The following is a 17,427-nucleotide window of genomic DNA, read 5'->3' as shown; positions in this document are numbered from 1 at the left end:
AACGTAGATGATTATAAATGTCTTGGAGATTACATGCAACTGTATTGAATTTAAAAGAATTTAAGATCTGACCGTTCCTTTGCCAGTAAGTATTTTCCCTACCACTAGAGGGAGCCTGTATAACAAGCTGTCACATGATCCTAGGGTAATGTAATCTAAAATAAAAAACTAACAACTTTGCAACTGTATTTTTTAAAGAGGAAGAGAATAAATCGTATAAAATTTTCAGTAATGTAATTGCTAATGGCTTCATCACCATTTGTACGTAATTTTTAAGAAGCCACCACACCAGTCATAGACATATTCATATATATTTTATTCCCAATACGACAAAAATACAAAGAATATTCAGGACAGACTCATTAGTCACACAATTAATACTCACTTCACAAGAATGTTCTTTAAATTACATGACCTAAAGTTTGAAGCTCAAAACTCCATGAGTACCTTTAAATCGTATTGCATCCATCGTATAATAGCATCTATTTCATCTTAAAAACTAAGCCAATTTAGACTATAGTACATAGCGTAGGCTGCTCATTGAGGCTTTTAAAAGTATACAAGAGAATGTATATAAACTGCTACAGCTTTTGAGAAACCTTTTTCTTAAAAGACTCACGTGACCAATTGTTCATAAAAAGGGTAGGAAATACTCTCAAGATTGATGGAAGACTGTACATCTGATGCCTTGTAGGATGGACGATGACAAGGACAAAATACAGAGGAGATAAAATGATGACACAGCGGTGAAGACACAAGCACATAAAAGACAAGAGTTGGGGAACCTGCCATTTCACCCGAACTGCTGCGCAATTTTAAAAATGCTCTAAATATATAATAATAAACATTTGTTTCCCATTTGTTGTTTGTTTCCCCCCAAATTTCTTTTGTCAAATGGTCCTGGTACAAAAAGTCCCCCCCAACCCCGGAGCATTGAGATTTGTGTGTCATCTGTACAGTTCCAAAGACAAAAAGTCAAGTGAGAGAGAAAGAGAGCTAGAGAGAAAAGGGGGTAGCGGGGATGCATAAAACTATCTCACAAATATATTTACAATGAGATTGAATTTCAATAAAAATGTCCTCCTGTGGTAGAAATACACATTGAGAGAAAAATCATATGTACACTTTATACATTTAAATAGAAACATGCAAATGTTAACATCTTCCTATTGGGAAAAAAAAACATACCCTGGATTCATTAAAATTACTACTTACAATGACATTTCAACATAAACAATCACGCCCCCTCCCCCATAGATTTACATCTTCCTGTTGTGTCAGCTGTTATTAAAAAAAAAAAGGGAGGGGGTCAGAAAAATAAATTAAAAAAAGGTTACGGACGACGCGTCGATGTATACATTTGTACTTACAAAGTGTACCAGTGTATGAACACGTTGGCTGGCCTGGACATTGAAAAAAAAAAAAACCCTCAGAGGATTTTCCTATGAGAAAAAGTGGCCTCCAGCTTTCAGTACAGAATGGCACATACCATCTGTTCTTTTTTTTTTCTTTTCTTTAGTTACAAAATATACACAAACGTATGAAAAACCACATTGCAAAAAAGGCATTGGACACTTGAATTTTTTTGAAAGTAGAAAAAAACAAACCTATGAATAAATTTTTAAAAAGCCACAATACATCCTATCCTTTTCATAAAAATAAAAAAAAGAAATCCTGCATAGATTAAAAAATAATGTTTTTTTTCTCTTTTACAAGTGTTAAGAGGGAAATTAAACAGTCTAGCCAGAAAGTCAGGAGTCGGTGGAGGACGACAACGACGGGGGGGGAAAAAAAGCTACCGGTACTCTGAAGCTGAAAAATGAGCTGGAAAGCACAACTAGACGAAAGTGATATTCCTTCCGATTGGTCTAGACATTTTCAAACATTGTTCCTTTCACAGTGCCCGTTTCCATGCAGCTGTGCTGTATGAACGGTAGCGACTTCCACCACGAGATGGAAAATCAAATATTCTGCCTTTCGTAGGTGGCAACAGAGCCCGGGATGACGCCTGTGTGGCAGGGTATCCCGTAACGTACAACACTTACTTCACCTGTCCTGTTGTGGCGAAAGCAATTGTCGCACCATACGAATTGTTTTCTTTACCGTCCGTCCAATTTGCTCATTTCTATGATTCATGTCCTTTTTAACACTTTGTGCAAATATTTTGCACTGTTTAATTTTAAATGTTCACATTACATTTTATTGGTCCTAATATTAGTAATTTATGAGAATATAGCTTTGTTCAGTGGCGTATATTGACTGGTTTAATAATTAAATGCCTTTCCACAACTACCACATGTCATCGTTACTTCAATACTTTTGGATATTTTTGCTGCAATGGGAGATTTTTTTGTAATTGTCCACTTGACAGCGTAACTGTTTGACTAAGGCCTTCACTTGCACGGAGTCGATTAGAGGGGAGGCATTCATTTCTACATTTGTCTCAGTTTAAGCCCAGTTACAATGATTTTAATTGAAACAAAGTCCACATGTTTTGCATTCTATTGGAAAAACATACAAAAAAATAAGTCAAATAGTTTTAAAATCCATGTATTAGAATGGAGTATTCCGCCTATGTACATAAATAAAATCTATATATTTGAGATATATTCTATGCATTTTGCTATAAATGCAACACCGCCAATCTGTTTCTGCCGTTGCTTTATCAGATGTCAGATCAGTTTCCCACCAGGGCGCGCCTTCAATAAACATGAATGGAAATAACTGCATTGTATTTGTGGACACCACTTCAAACACTCCCTGCTGTGACTCATACAAATACACTCTGGGCAAACAACACTGTATGGAAGTGACTTTCCTCGAGGATATTTCTCAACGGCTACGGAGGAAAAGCAATGCAATGGGAAGTGCCGCCGACTTCCTTGGCATCAAGCGGCAGTAAATCGCTACTGGGATCGTTTTGAGAAGACTGGGAGACTAAAACGGCCATTTCCATGGAACCGGATGACGTCTGTATAACTGGATAAATATGACAATTCATTTATCTCATGTGGCTTAAATCATAAAATTGTGATTATCACAAGTGTAAAAAAGAAAATATTATAATGCTAAGATTATTTATGGATGCGCACAGTAGCCCTTTCCTTATGATCTAACAGGCGTGCCGCCCAAAATATAAAATGACCCGGATGCAGGGAAGCTTGGTTTCAAGCAAAGCTTATAAACACAAAACTTTGTCACTGAAAAATTTTTAAAAGGTGAGGAACAGAAACAACACATATGGAGAGAGGGGACTGCTTGGTTTTCCTGTAGCTCACACTGAAGGCACAAAAAACAATTAAGAGAAAAACCTTAATTTGACATTTTTAAAGCACCTTTGGTGTTTCGTGCGAGGTACTTTGGTGGGGGCAGGGAGCGGAACCAAAGAATAAAAAAAGCCAAAGTAGCCTATCGAATGAAGCTCAGGGAATAAATAATAAATAAAATCACTGAGCGCTTCAGGGCCAAATGGCTAAAAAACAATAACCAAAAAAAAAAAACACGTTTCATCTATTTGCTAAGATGCAGATATGTGAAGGGCATTGCATGTTGCTTCTCCATGGGATGGTTCCAATTAGCTCAGTTTTTTGGGCAAGCTGGTGCAGACACAAACACACACACACACACACACACACACAAAAAGATGCGTGCACACATACGCACTAGAAGATATTCTTGAAAAGTTCATAGTCGTGTGTGTGTGTGTGTGTGTGATCAGAGGTGGACTGTGTGCGTTTCGCTGAGGCGTGGCTGTGGGAGGGTGGAAGAGCAGCGTGCAGGGTCGGAGGGGGGTAAAAACCCAGAGTCCTCGCTAGGGAACCAGCTTGGCGTCCAGTCGCAGCCAGTGCAGGCCCTGCCTGGTGTAACGCACCAGATCAGTCATGCTGCTGGTGTTGAAAATGAGAGGGCCCATCACTTTGTCCAACTCCTGGAAGAAGTCTGAGGAAAGAACAAGATGAGATGAGCACATGTCAGGGAAAAGCCAAAAGCAAAATAACCAGTCTTGCATTTTGAGTTGAATCAATCTATCCCCGAATTGCTGAAAAAGTCATTTTCTTCTCAGGCCAAAGGACTGTGTAATATAAAAGTATTGCTCTGGCGCCATCTTGTGGCATCGCGGTGCCAAACACTTTTGTTAAAGTGAGCGAAGGAGATTCATTTAGTCGGCAAGCTGGGGCCTATAATCTAAAAAAAAAAGTTTATAACCACCGTGTAACTACCAGATCAAAGATAGCCTAGCTTCTTTTAGTTCTTCAACTGCTACTCTTTCCTCTTATTTTTATTTTACAGCAGTCAGGATGTCCCGTGGCACCCATACTGCCTCTGAACACCTCAGTCCTACGTTGTTGGCAGACCGAACAAGCTCAGGAGGTATTCAGCAGAGCCAGCTTGGCAGCAACATTATGCAAGCATCTGCTGAGTTGGTCATCTTGAGTATACCACTCAATATAAAAACCAATAAGAACACACTTGAATATTATTATGAAATTTTAAATATACTATTGCCATAAATATAATAATATAAATAATATTTTTAAAAATGTAATAAAAATAGCTTAGTTTCATATGTAGTAGTGTCTTTCAAGTGACCGAAGCAAACTTCAGAAAACCTGACAATTAATATTTAATTGTTTAATATAATTTTGAGTACATTTCATTTCATTTCTTTTTTTTTTTTTTTTTTTTGATTCTGATTAGGAACTGCATTTCACTCATTTCAGCCCCCATTCAAAAATAAGTAAAGAAAATAAAGAAAAGAAAAACTAAATGAAAGTGAATGACCTTTTTGCTCCTTGGCCAGCTGCTCCGCCTGGTCCCACACCTCAGTGGCGTACAGGAAGTTGGAGGTGACTTGCACATAGCTGGCGGCCATCTGATGGATGCGCTGAGGTATGGTGACGGACGAGCCGGCGCTGCTGCTGCTGCTCACCGACGAGTAGCTGCCCGCCGTACCCGGCGACAGCTTTGGGGACACTGGCGAAGGCATGCCCGCTGCCTTGCTGCATATGGAAAAGACGAAGAAATAATAGCTTTAGGTCAAATGTACTTGCTGTCCATTGTAAATGTTTTTCGAGCTTGCAAAGCAACTGCGTAGGAGCGGGATGACTTACTTCCCCATTCCAGGAGAGGGAGCCTGGGTGTTACTCAGAGAGTTCTGGTTAATGGATGAGGAACATTAGAACACAGTGTGAGAACAGGAAACTACATTCACTGCATTTGCTGTAACCCGAAACAAGAGTTCAAGTTGGAGTGGCGACAAGTACCTTTAATTGCTCTGTAAGAGTTTTGGAGTATTTAAGAGCGCTGTCTTTCCTCAGCTTGAATAAACGCAAGTGGAGAAGAGACTGACATCGTAGGCTGGGAAGAAAAGGGTGTGTTCAGTGTTAAAAAGAAAAAAACACAACACTAATAAATGCTAAAATGAGTCTTCAAGGGGACATGACATGGAAAATTGACTTATTAACCTGTCAAGCGTGAAATTAAGTGACTCCTAAGTTGACCATGATATTTCTTGTTGAGGAAACATGGCTTTTGGTCGCACTACTCACCAAAGAACGGCTACCCGCTTGTCGGCTGGAGTCGCATCAGGGGCCATGTAGCTTTTTAACTTCATTGTGTACCTGAGTGTACGGTCAAAACACACATTAGCTCAGTGAACAAAAATATATTATTATATATATTTTTGGTCCATACAAAACTGCCGTCTTGGCCTTACTTGATAAGTTCCACTGTTTCGGCATACATGGGAAAAGGAGACTTGGCCTCCTGGGCACTCTTCTCGAGGGCGTTGCCACACTCAATGAAAGACACCACGGCGTCCAGGTAGTAAATGGCCTTCTCAAAACGGTCCAGCTTAATCGACATGACACAAAACAATTGCAGAGGTCAAGCATGCAGTTACACACAGCCACCTGCTCTTTTTCTCCCCCCCCCCCCCCCTTACCAGTGCATCTGCATTATGTTTGAGTTTCTTGGCCTCCTGTAAGTAATGATCTGCTGAGTGGGCCCTGAAGCAAGAATATATACAGACCAGCATGTTTAACATTCCTAAGTCTTGCATATGTCAAACATTTTGAAAAGTCTCTCTTTTCATTTATATGAACAGGAAGTACTTAAACATGAAGAATAACCTTGTTTCCGACAACAATTGAATGAATCACTTTCCTTTATGATCCTTTAAACACACTAGAGCCTTGTGCAAACGCATCCAACATGTTGTCTTTCGGATGCATCATGCCGTCTGAAGCGTCTCACCTGTCTTCAAACGGCAGCTTGGATCTTTGCGATTTGGAGCCGTCGGTGGAGAGCGGCGGCACAGCCAGCTGGTTATCGCAGCCCTTTGAGGATTTCTCCTGTGGGAGGCAGCAAGCAAGAGGGGATAAAGTTTCAGGGGAGAGCAGCCTAATGTTTGAAGCGATGGATAAAATGGGGACGAACGAGGACGGGGAGAAGGAGGGTCGCATGGATATTTGCCACACAAATATTTCTGTTCATTTGTTATTCAAATCCTGTCACGGGAAAGGATGCAAGTTTCCACTAAGCTTCCGTAAAGTTACTCTCACTATCCCCCCAGATGTCACTTCCACCCACCTTGCCATCTCGAGTGCTGCGCCCCTTGTCCTCGCCTTTTCTGTGCTTGGAGGTGGAGGTGCTCTTCGTGCTCTGGCCTCCTTCCTTGCCGCTGCCAGCCCCACTGGATAGTGACGTGGAGGACTGGCTGACCGTCCTCTTCCGACTCGGATGCTCAGCTTTCGGCGTCCGCTGGAGGCCCGCTATGGACGGAGAGGGCACCGGATCTTCCTTCTTCTCCAAAGACCTCTTCGATCTGATGGGACGCAAAACGTCTCAATATCAGCAATGGGCATCCAAGGACAGCATTTGATCTGACCCGCAAGTCCTCAGGAATTCTTATTGAAAGAAAATATTTATAAACCCATTAATGCTCATGGTATACAACAATGCCCCCCCCCCTCCCGGGCCTCCTATATGTAATACGGCTTTCGAAGGTCTTTATATGAAAACAGAAATAACACATGAAGAGAACAACATTCCACCACATGGTCACACATGCACACATAGCATAAAAACAACCCCCCCTTAATGACTTTTTACCGTGACTTTATGATGAAGTATAATTTTATCGGGATTTACTCTGACACTAATTGCAAGAACGTCTTGAACATGTAAAGACTGCATGGAATGTTTACAGCAGCTTGCATTTAAAAACTCTTACTCTTTACTGCTGCTTTTATGATGCGTTTGAGACTTTTCCTCCAGCTTGCATCGCTTGCTGTCTGGCTTGGCTCCCTCCTCATCATTCTAAGAAAAACGAGAGAGATGACTTGAGATGACACAAATAATACCGCAGCAGAAGTCAGGTCGAATAGTTGAAAAATTCCCAAACCTTGTGCTTCCTCTTGGCTTTGCTCAAGCTCTTTTCTGAACTTTGCTTGCTGAAGTCTTTGCCATCTCTGTCCTGGGAGTCATCCCGCTCCACTTTTATTTCTGCAGGCTCTTTGTACGGCCGCCCGGGGATCCTCGATAGCAAGTTGAGATCTATGGTAGATGGGAAGGATGTGGTTTAATTCACTTACAGAATATAAGGGGAATTTAGGAGAATTTTGATGGATCTTAAAACATTTCAACTGACCTATTTTGACGATCAACACTTGCGGAGGTTGCCTGGAGGTGTAGCGCTCGTCAGGCTCACTGAGTGGAGACAGCAGCTCCTTTTCCTCCATTGGGGAAAACACGCACACGGGCGTCCTGATGCTTTCGGTGTACTTTGGCGTCTGCGAGGATGACGGGATGCTGTCATTGCCCTCGGAGTCTGACGATGAGGAGTCCGTGTCGACAAACTCTCGAGACTTCTCCCGAGTCGACTTGGAGCACGTTTTGGCCTTGCGCTTGTCTGCCGCGGCGGCAACAGCGGCCGCGCTGGGCCGCGGAGAGGATTTGGGTTCCTTTTTGATGCTGGGTTTGCTGGAACCCTTGGTGGCTGCTTTGGGTCGATGAGGGGGGATCTCAGGCGCTGGCTCGCTTTCTACCCTCAGGCCTCCTCTGGGCTCCTCCACCACCGGGAGCTTTTCCGACTTTTTAGGCTGTTTTTTCCCCACGGGCCTCCGGTTCCCTGTGCTGCTTTCACTCTGGGCTGGGGATTTCTGCCGACCACGGCCGCTCTCGCCGCCCTTCTGGGCCGCCCGAAGGTCCCGACTTGGGGCCGGTGCCGAGGAATCTTTCGATCCCCCTCCCTGGCTACTATAGCCACGCCCTGAGCTGTTATCTCTTCCCTCTTTTTTACTCTTGGTTTGAACATTGTTGTTATCCAACGGTGACGGTGGGGCTGCCTTCTTGAACCAGTTGTCCAGCTGCCACTTGTTGGCCATTGGTTGTTCAGGCTATGACAAGGAATACACCAACATGAGCGATTTGACTTCACTTAGTGAGAAACAGGCCAACATCTGCGGGATGTTGGCATTTAGACAGATGAAAGTGAAACCAGAAAACAAAACAAAAAAACAGGTTAGTTGAGAGTAAGTGAGGCGAAAACGATCGCTATTGCATTATTAGATCTCGTTATATCAATACACCAAGATAGAGCGTCGGGATGGCAAAATGATGTCTAGTCGTGAGTTGCAATAAAATTCCCAACCCTGTGAAGGAGCACAATGACCACCCCTGGAGCATAAGCAGACATACTTGGGGCCGACTCCACTTTTGCGCATGTTCAGCGGAACCAGAAAGGATGGATTTGCACTACCAGGTTCAAGTGAGCCATTTACAATTTTTTTGCTCTCACGTGGCATTGTCCAATCTTTGTAGAATAGAGTGCAAGATATTGTAATATAGCACCTCATCAAACTCACGACCCTTGCAAATGTCAATTAAAAAACAAAATAATAAAAATCAGATCCATGTGCTTTTTATGATTGATAAATGATATGATTTTATTTGAACTTTTTTGTGATGTTTTTTTTTCAGCCACAAATGCTCGTAAAAGAAGCTTGTGAACATTGGCCAATTGGGTCCATAATTAACGGGACTAAGGCTGTTACTCTAGAATATTTTTTATTCACCAGTCATTCTTGTTTTGGTATTGTTTAGCGTTAAAAAAACTATAAACAATGAAGGAATATGACTCAAAAGGGATTGATATTGTACTTACCATATTTTTAAAAACTGATGATTTAGTTACTGGTTGGGTCATTGTTTTCCAAAGTAAGAGCACATGTTTGCAAATGACTTGTTTTGATTAAATACAAAAGGCAAATCATTTGCTTTTGTGACGGACTACACAAATCACGGAATCATTACTTTTGAGAGGATGAAATCAGAAGATGTGGACAAATATAAAGCTTCTTTTAAAGTTCCCGACATGTGAAGTATCGAAACTACAAACGGCATTCACTGCAGGTTAAGTGATGAATTTACAACTTATGTACAAATTCCGGTGCCACTGTCAGGAAGCAGGAAGAGAACGGCATCATAAATTAAGGACTCCTTGTATTCCCATTTACCTCAGGAGAAGCGGGCCGCAGGGGCTCATTGGCCTCGCTGTCACTCGTGCTGCTCTCGCTCTCACTGTCTGAACCTGAGCTGCTTTCGGAGCCGCTGTGGCTACTTGAATCGTCTCTCGAGTGCTCGGCTCCTTCACTATTATGGCTGCCAAGGGGTTTAAAAAAAAAAAAAAAGAAAGAAAAAGAAAAAAAGAGACTTTTCATTGTGGATAAAATGTGTGAGCCAAGATCAGACATTAAATAAATCAAAAAAGTGCTTATTAGAGAAAATCCATTTTACACTGATGATTGGATTATTAAATTTTCGTGTTGTGCCAAAGTTTTCACCTTGCTGATGTGTTTCTTGAAGCATTCTTGGCAGAGTCCTGTTCGCCATCGCTGTCCTCGCTGCTGCTGAGTTTGAGGTCATCTTCCAGCATACTAATTGTACAATAGTGATTTGTTTTTACAGGAGATATAAATGAGAATGGAGGTGGAGGAGCAATGTTTCAGTACATACGTTGGCTGGTCATCACAGGTTTTTGACTGGTGGCTGCTTGAGCTTTTGGAAGAACTGCCTCGCTCTGTAAAGCACAAATAACCTTGTATAAAAGAGCAAGATACGGATATATAAACCTAAAAACATACATCAAGTGGACCCTCCAATCTTGAATGCCTCTGAAGTAGTGCAACACCGAGTCGAGCCAAAAAGCGAGTCAATCAAGGAAAAATACTTTAAAAGTCAGACCGTGGAGCATGCTACACAGCGCTGTTTTGACTGAGTTTTATTTTGTTCCATGACCACGCTCATAACTCAAAACACTTGCATCTGAAATTATCTTTTCCCAGTGAAATGAACATAAATGCCGTGAATCCATTCCAGCCATTGTAATCCCTCTGGTATGCTTGCCTTGGCCACCGCTATAATTCAGCCATCAGGAGGCTGCAGTAATATTTGTCAATTTTCACAGAGGATACAGAATAGAAAATTCTGTATCTGTAAAAGCATTGCCTGTACAATTAAGAGACTGCCGAGGGGCCGTAAAAGCATGTGTCGCCCTCCGCTGTTATTTGTCCTCAAGTTTAAAATGACTATGAATGGTGTGTGCGTGTGTGTGTGTGTGTTATTACTCACTCTGTCCACTTGAAAAGGAGTGAGAATCCTGCGGGTGGAAAAAAAACAAAACATTCTGCATTATTTTATGGCCTTTTAAATTAATCCATAACCCCTTGCCGTTAATCTGTCTAATCTATGTATCCCGAGTGAATCGCCAAGTGTTTCAAGTCTCATCACTATAAATGTACGTGTTACAGAGCGGCCAAAGGTTTTCTGTGCATGTGTTTTTGAAACAAGACAGACCCGAAGCTTAAAAATGATTTAACCCGATAAAAAGTGAATCGAGACACATTGAATAAAAGTCAGCTGCTGGGCAATGCCGACCTTGGTGGGGAACGGAAACTTGGAGGGCTCCGTCTTGCAGGGGGTGTGGATTGCTGTCAATGGAGGGGGCCAGGACTGAGTCATTTCCTGACAGAGAGAAAACACACACACACACACACACGTACAGAGGGGGAAAAATGTGCAAATGAGCCATATGGTGTGTGCATTGCGAAACTTTTCTCTTCGACTGCCAAGACTGTAGGTTTGTCCTGTGAATACAAAATAACTTGTATTCAGACCTTTAGTTCTACCTTTAACATACCTTCAGAATCTCATCAACGCAGTTGGAATCCCCGGATCCCTAAAAACAGAAACAATGCCTTCATAAACAAGCTACAAATGTTAACTTTTAACAATAAAGGACAACAAAAAAACAACAACTTAAAATCAGTTCAACGGGTGCGCTTTCAAGTTTAGAACAGTGAGTCTTTTTGAGGCAGCATTTCCACAAAGGGGGGAAATTCCAAAATTCCCTGAACATTTACAGAAAACTTTTCTGCCAAGTTTAGCTGGGGAGTTTTGGAAATGTTCAAAATGTGCAAAAAAATGGAGTATGTGGATATTCAGTGGAGTAAGTGACAATGAGGCATTTATTAGTCTTAAGCGCATGTACATTTTAACTAATTGCAGTATGGCCTCACTTTGAGGAAATGCATTATTCTTGTGACAATATCAGTCAAGTCATACCTCAACAGGCTGCGAAGGGATCTTGAGTTTGGTGAGCGAGGCCTTGCCATTGGACTTCATCTCCCCCATGGTGCTGCTGTGGGACTGTCCACTGTAGCTTTCCGCTTGCGAGCTCTTAGCCTCCGCTGTCTCCTGGCCGTCCATAGGCCTGACATAGGCCGTAGGCTTCTGGAGCATGGAGCCCGGTTTAGACATGAGCGATGGGGGGAAAGCCTGACTCGAGTGCTGTCCGCTGGGGAAGGAGGTGTGAACCCGTGAGGGCGAGTCCCAGTTGGCCTCACGGTCTCGCGGGGACTTGGACCGGTAGCGCTCCTTGCAGTGATGCTGCTCGGGAGCTAAGGAGCGGCTGTTGCCGCTGGAGGAGCTCAGAGAGCCCTTCGCTGGACTCGACGTGTGCGACTTGGAGTGCTCCGAGCCGCTGCTGTGCTTGCTTGACTTCTTTTCGCTGTGTCTTTGGCTACCGCTGCTGCCGCTACTACCGCCGCTGCCCCTCTGGCTACTGTGCCCCCCTTGCAGTCCGGAACGTTTCTGAGACTGGGATGAGGAGGCAGCTGAGGCAGGGCCCACGGGAGTCCACTTACTGCTCTGACTGCTGCCACCTCCTCGTTGGTTCTCGCTGAATAAAGGCGCGCCAGATTTCTCCTCGGAGGAAGACGAGCTGTTAGAGGGTTTGGCGCTAAGCTTCGGAAGTGCCTCTCCAATTGGTTCTTTCATCTCGTCGTAATTGCCCAGCATGCTCTGAATACGGCTGGACAGTTTATCTTCTTTGCTGGACTGGAGTGGGAGACAAAAAATAAAAATAAGGAAGGAAGAAGTGGGGCAGAGGACAGTGTGATGATGGATAAAACAAGGAGAGCAGAGAATATGGTCACTCCGGAAGTTCATCCTTTCTTTTGTGATACAAATCTTGGAGGGATGACCAAGAGCCACGAGCCAATATGACATGGGCACTTGGCTACAGATGATGGGTATAACTGACCAGATCTCCACCAAAAGCACCACAAATTAAAATGTGACCGGATGGAATTTTAAAGCAAAGCAATCAGGATCAGATATGATTTGACACGACAGCTTTTGATGCTGCACAAACAAGGACAATATCATTCAAACCAGATGTTGGAATATTTTTAGACTGTATAACTTGCATATAACCAGTGAGGTCATCAGTGTGTGAAAATCTCATGAAGAAGAATGAAGACCGACTATTACCAAAAAAAAAAAAAATCTCAACAGGAAATTGCAGAATAACTAATAATAACCAATTCTACTTTTCCCCTGCCATGGTTCTGTATTTTTGTGGAAAACTACACTGCATTGAATGCATCAGTTGAACTGAGACAAATCAACAAAGAACAACAGCGGAATAAACACCTCCAGTAATAATTTGAGGTTTATTCGAAAGGAGACTGAAGGCAGCAGGAAAACGGCCTGCTGCCGCAGAGTGGACACAATGGTAAATGGGCTTTTCACCTAGAGCACATACTGTCAAAGTATTCAAAACTCCTCCTTCTGTAACTTGCTCATAGGCACTTTTACATGGTCTTGGGGGCTAAGGACCTGACCCACAACGTTCAGATTCGGAGATGACCACATTCTCACCTGAACACTGCATTAACAGCTAACTTTGGCTTGTGATAGTTCATTCTTGCCATGTATCTTCAAATGCTGCAGCTATGACTGACCTACGGCTTGGAATACTGGTTTTGCCAGTTGACAGGTGCCAATAGCTAGCAAAGCCGTGATGTAGGGGTTGTGTGGCATGAATGCAAAAATAACCAAATTAACAAAGTGAAGTAAAACTGCCCAAGTGGGATGCAGTCAGAGTAGGCTTGTTCAGAGCGACTGGCCTCACTCATCCGTGAACACAGATGTGAGTGTATCGATCAAAGCCAGATGTAAAAGCTTCCACTGTGGCCAAAGGTTACCGCCAAGCTGCTAACGGCTAGCATGTCACCGTTTGGGGCGGGGGGTATCCAGTTTCACATCCAACCTCAGACCACAATTTCGTTCGACAGATTTACACAGAGGAAACACAAGCTGCTATCTGAGGCAGGAAAACACTCTGCGAGGTCATAACACTGACTTGACTACCCCCTGCTACCGTTGCCGAGGACGGTGAGCAATTAGGACTTTTTAAGCTCCTTCAGAATTATTTTTCATGGGTCAGATTATATATGACAAACCATGAGGAAGTTGTTTTCAGTATTTTAAGTGGGGCAGTTTTCAAATGGCTGAATGTCTGATCCCGTTTTAAAAACTCGTTCAACTCTAAAATTGCCTTGATCGTTAATGCTAGGAATAGAGTTTAAATCAATGTTACCAGACAATGCAAATTATGTCACATCAAACTGGAGTTCTAAAGAAAACAAATATGTGACCATTCCAGAGAGAGAAAAAAAATTGAAGCAGACTGTGTGGGTGAAAGTACTGAAGCCACACAGTTTCCCGGAACAAACATGAAGACACACACCAACATGAGCGTTGACTATCACATTTGTTATTTTATGCAAAGTGTTCTGCAAAAAGCGCTTTGTTTCAGCTACAGCTATTGTAAAACCGCTATATAACTAAAAATGTCTTGTGTTGTCTAAATTTAATTTGCATTGTGTACGGACAGATTATGACAAAGACATAAATGTATTTGTCTCGCCGAGGTAGTGAGAATATGTAACAATTTTGATTTTTAAAAAAATGGATGGATAGATCTGATTCATTTCCTTCTATTCCAAATTTGATTTTAACGCCAGCAGACTACTATTGTACATCTTCAATGCGTAACAAGCAGTGGTGTGCATGCGGTCTTTAAATGCACTACTGTGCGTTGCCACTTAGTGGAGCATGTCAGGGGGAAGAAGAAAAAAAGTCATGCAGCAAAGCTTATGTAACACGCAGACAAGCAGGAGACAAGATACAGGCCATAACGAACGAAAACAAATCCTCCGTCTTAAACCGTTGTCTAATTACATGTCGATTAGTGTTTCGCATGTCGCTGCTGTCTAACAAGCGAAGGTAAAAGACGTCAATTCCTGCAATGTTTTTCCCTTTCACTTTCTTGGGGGCAAAAACACTGAGCTGTCACTCACCTCTGGTCGCTTTTCACATTCCTCACCGTTGCCCGAACAACTCGCTCGAGTGCTTGGGGGTGGAAGAGCTACTTAGCTCCGCACAAATCCGGTTAGTGGCAAAGATTAGATCAATGCGGGAAGCGCAAATCTTCTTTAGTGTCGTACGGCCCAGGCCGGAGCAGGCAGGCCTTCGCTATTGCTCGTTTGGGCACATCTATAACGGGGAGGCCAAGGAATGAGGATGTGCGTTGCGTTTCACGCCATCACGACCGGCCCAACTAACCTGGGGTGTTAAATCAAAAGAATGGTTTGTATTGGAAGCTGACAATCTGGCAGGAAGTTTAACATACCACATCTCTTGTGTACAGCCCCCTTCTGGGCACCCTGCAGTTTTTTTTTCCAATAGAATTCAAGGTGTGAGCACTTTTGGAAATGCTCCACATGCCCTTCTATCAGTTTACGGCTATAGCTCCAGCTTAAAAAATGTTCCCCAAAGCGCGACGACTCAACCATGTTGTGAAATCCACAAAAAGACCAGACATGTTTTGTTTTTGTTGTTTGTAATAAAGCCCGTCTGTCTCATCATAGCTGCACATCTGATGCACACAAGGAATCGTTGTCACATGCAGGACATAACCACTATTTGCCAGAAATTCCTGAAACTACCAATTACAGCATTACTAGTTAACCATTTCTGGTTTGGACCACGTCGCTGTTGCGCTCTCTCGTCTCCTCTGTTGCGCTATATCGTCTCCTCTTCTTGTTATTACTGGCTTTTGGATGGCTTATGCCTCGAGACTTACACATCTTATCACAGATGACACTTTGATGCCTTTAAGACTCTTCTGTGCATCGTGGCTTTTATTATATTATGCAATAGTTAAAGTGTTTTAACACGAGCGATTAGTATTGGCAATTAATTGTATCTTTACTTTCTAAATACTGAGAAGCAGACAATGTAAAATTCAAATGTTCAATTTGACTGCAAAATAACTTGCTTGGCCACAGCGCATACCCACTGCTGACAGTCTATAAGTCCCACAATGAGCTGCAATGACTCACTGCTTACGCTTCACTGCTACGTGAGCAAAACATTCACTCTTGAGCGGTCATATTGTACATTTGTGTCAAACAGGGACAACAGTTAAAACAACTATTTTCGACACCACATATCCTCATTATGGGGACTGGTGAGCTGGAGCCGATCCCAGCTGAGTTGGGGCGAACGGTTGGGTAAAGCCTGCCCGGATTTGAACCAGCCAATTGCAGAGCACATGTGTGACAAACAAGTGTTTAGATGCATCATAGATTCAAATTTGGAGAATTTAATTTCTCAATAACCGTAACACGCAGTTCCCTTTCTATGGCGGAGACGTAACGCAGTAGGAAAACCTTAACTGCAGTATCGTTAATACAATTAAATGAAACAACAGGGAAAAAAAGAAAGTCACAGGGGCGCGTCAAATTTTTGCTACACGTAACCAGCTGATTCCGTTTTTAGAGCCTCTTAATTACAAGTCAGTGTCAAGTCACGTCATGGCAGTGAAACTTCTTGAAACGTGTCCCATTAAACGGAACGTGGATGGCAAAGAATAACTCAATCATATTTACTTGAGCTGTAAAGCAGGGTTGCCAGATTACTGTTCCTCGTTTGGCGAACATGTCGGATAGAAAGGAGCTTTTGGGACTTTGCGTCGTGTTTCTAAAGTGAATGAACAAGAGTTAATAAAGTGATCTTACCACTTTGTAAGGTTCGGGGAAAAGGGGGGAATTTGCTGTAAACGCCTCTCCTCCCTGCTGGATTTCTTGATTTCTCCTTTCTCTTTCTTTCATTCGGAGCACATTCCGGTCCTCACGGTTCATGTTGCTGGAAGCACAAACAACACAAGTCAGTACTGTATATGTGATAATGCGCCACGAGTGTGAATTCGAGTGCATGCGTGTTAAAAAATTTTAACGGCAGTTTGACGGTAAACGGCCAATCCGTTCGGCAGACATTATCCACTTTCCTGCTCTGGGCCAACATTTACGGCGAAGTCTAGGACAGTAGGCTACCGCTACATACGCATCAGGAGTGAGAATCGCAGTCAAGAAAGTAGTCTCTAATAGGCTTAGGCTCGTCTAGACACTGCAGTAGCAAACATTGACTGCGAGCAAGTCCCTTGAATAGATGCTCCGTGCCAGTTTGCAGACCATCGAAAGCTACTAGAGGTCGTTTTGAAAGGCTAAATGAAAAAAAAAATGAAAAAAAATCAATGTTAGCAATTGTTGGATGCTTAGGGACCAAACAATGACTCCTCTTAATGTGTCTTCCTTCAGCATAGCAAGTCAACCACCAGCTAAGTCTGTATCCCAAAAGCAACCTGAATCCTAAACCGGACAAAAATCAAGATTTTAAGAGCTTCTCTGTACTGTAAAAGTCATCAACAAAAAGAAGACAGTACTGGGTGTAAACTTTGAATTTGCCCTCAGCACATATATACGTCACATACTTACACAACTCATCTTCTGCTCAGTCGTATCGCCTGTTGTAAATGTGTCAATAGATTTTTGGGGAAAAAAAAAGGACCCGCAGAAGGGCAAGTAAAGGTCTACTCTGTTTCATTTCCTGTGGTGTGGGGGAGAACTACTTCAAAATGTGAACAAATCTGAAATTCATCTCGGAACATTGGTGGTGTTAATGTAAACACAATTTTCCCTGAGGCAGACAAAAAAAAAAGGTCATAAATCTACAATG

General features: G+C 42.7%; 2 protein-coding genes across 6 annotated transcripts in view; one reads left to right on the top strand and one right to left on the bottom strand.

Annotated features, from left to right (window-relative positions):
- The window catches only part of hspa4a (heat shock protein 4a), a 73,293-nt gene that overhangs the window by 28,764 nt on the left and 27,102 nt on the right, over positions 1 to 17,427 (top strand). The window lies entirely within an intron of this gene.
- aff4 (AF4/FMR2 family, member 4) overlaps positions 300 to 17,427 on the bottom strand; it is a 30,909-nt gene continuing 13,781 nt past the window's right edge. For 3 of the 5 annotated variants that reach the window (XM_052046809.1, XM_052046808.1, XM_052046807.1), the window contains 20 exons: positions 16,431 to 16,557; positions 11,626 to 12,399; positions 11,201 to 11,239; positions 10,939 to 11,025; positions 10,633 to 10,660; positions 10,018 to 10,081; positions 9,846 to 9,938; positions 9,519 to 9,663; positions 7,652 to 8,399; positions 7,406 to 7,557; positions 7,235 to 7,320; positions 6,592 to 6,826; positions 6,256 to 6,353; positions 5,945 to 6,008; positions 5,717 to 5,853; positions 5,550 to 5,621; positions 5,265 to 5,358; positions 5,112 to 5,155; positions 4,783 to 5,000; positions 300 to 3,939 (listed from right to left, as the gene is read on the bottom strand). In XM_052046809.1, coding sequence (XP_051902769.1) covers positions 3,812 to 3,939; positions 4,783 to 5,000; positions 5,112 to 5,155; positions 5,265 to 5,358; positions 5,550 to 5,621; positions 5,717 to 5,853; positions 5,945 to 6,008; positions 6,256 to 6,353; positions 6,592 to 6,826; positions 7,235 to 7,320; positions 7,406 to 7,557; positions 7,652 to 8,399; positions 9,519 to 9,663; positions 9,846 to 9,938; positions 10,018 to 10,081; positions 10,633 to 10,660; positions 10,939 to 11,025; positions 11,201 to 11,239; positions 11,626 to 12,399; positions 16,431 to 16,553 — 3,429 coding nt within the window. In that variant the 5' untranslated portion in view covers positions 16,554 to 16,557 and the 3' untranslated portion in view covers positions 300 to 3,811. The remainder of the gene's footprint in view (positions 3,940 to 4,782; positions 5,001 to 5,111; positions 5,156 to 5,264; positions 5,359 to 5,549; positions 5,622 to 5,716; positions 5,854 to 5,944; positions 6,009 to 6,255; positions 6,354 to 6,591; positions 6,827 to 7,234; positions 7,321 to 7,405; positions 7,558 to 7,651; positions 8,400 to 9,518; positions 9,664 to 9,845; positions 9,939 to 10,017; positions 10,082 to 10,632; positions 10,661 to 10,938; positions 11,026 to 11,200; positions 11,240 to 11,625; positions 12,400 to 16,430; positions 16,558 to 17,427) is intronic. The other 2 variants (XM_052046810.1, XM_052046811.1) reach the window with 1 other exon arrangement.

The sequence above is a fragment of the Hippocampus zosterae genome, chromosome 16, assembly GCF_025434085.1.
Source record: "Hippocampus zosterae strain Florida chromosome 16, ASM2543408v3, whole genome shotgun sequence".
NCBI lineage: Eukaryota > Metazoa > Chordata > Actinopteri > Syngnathiformes > Syngnathidae > Hippocampus > Hippocampus zosterae.
The sequence above is the reverse complement of the archived record's forward strand: the minus strand, read 5'-3'. Positions and strand labels throughout refer to the sequence as shown.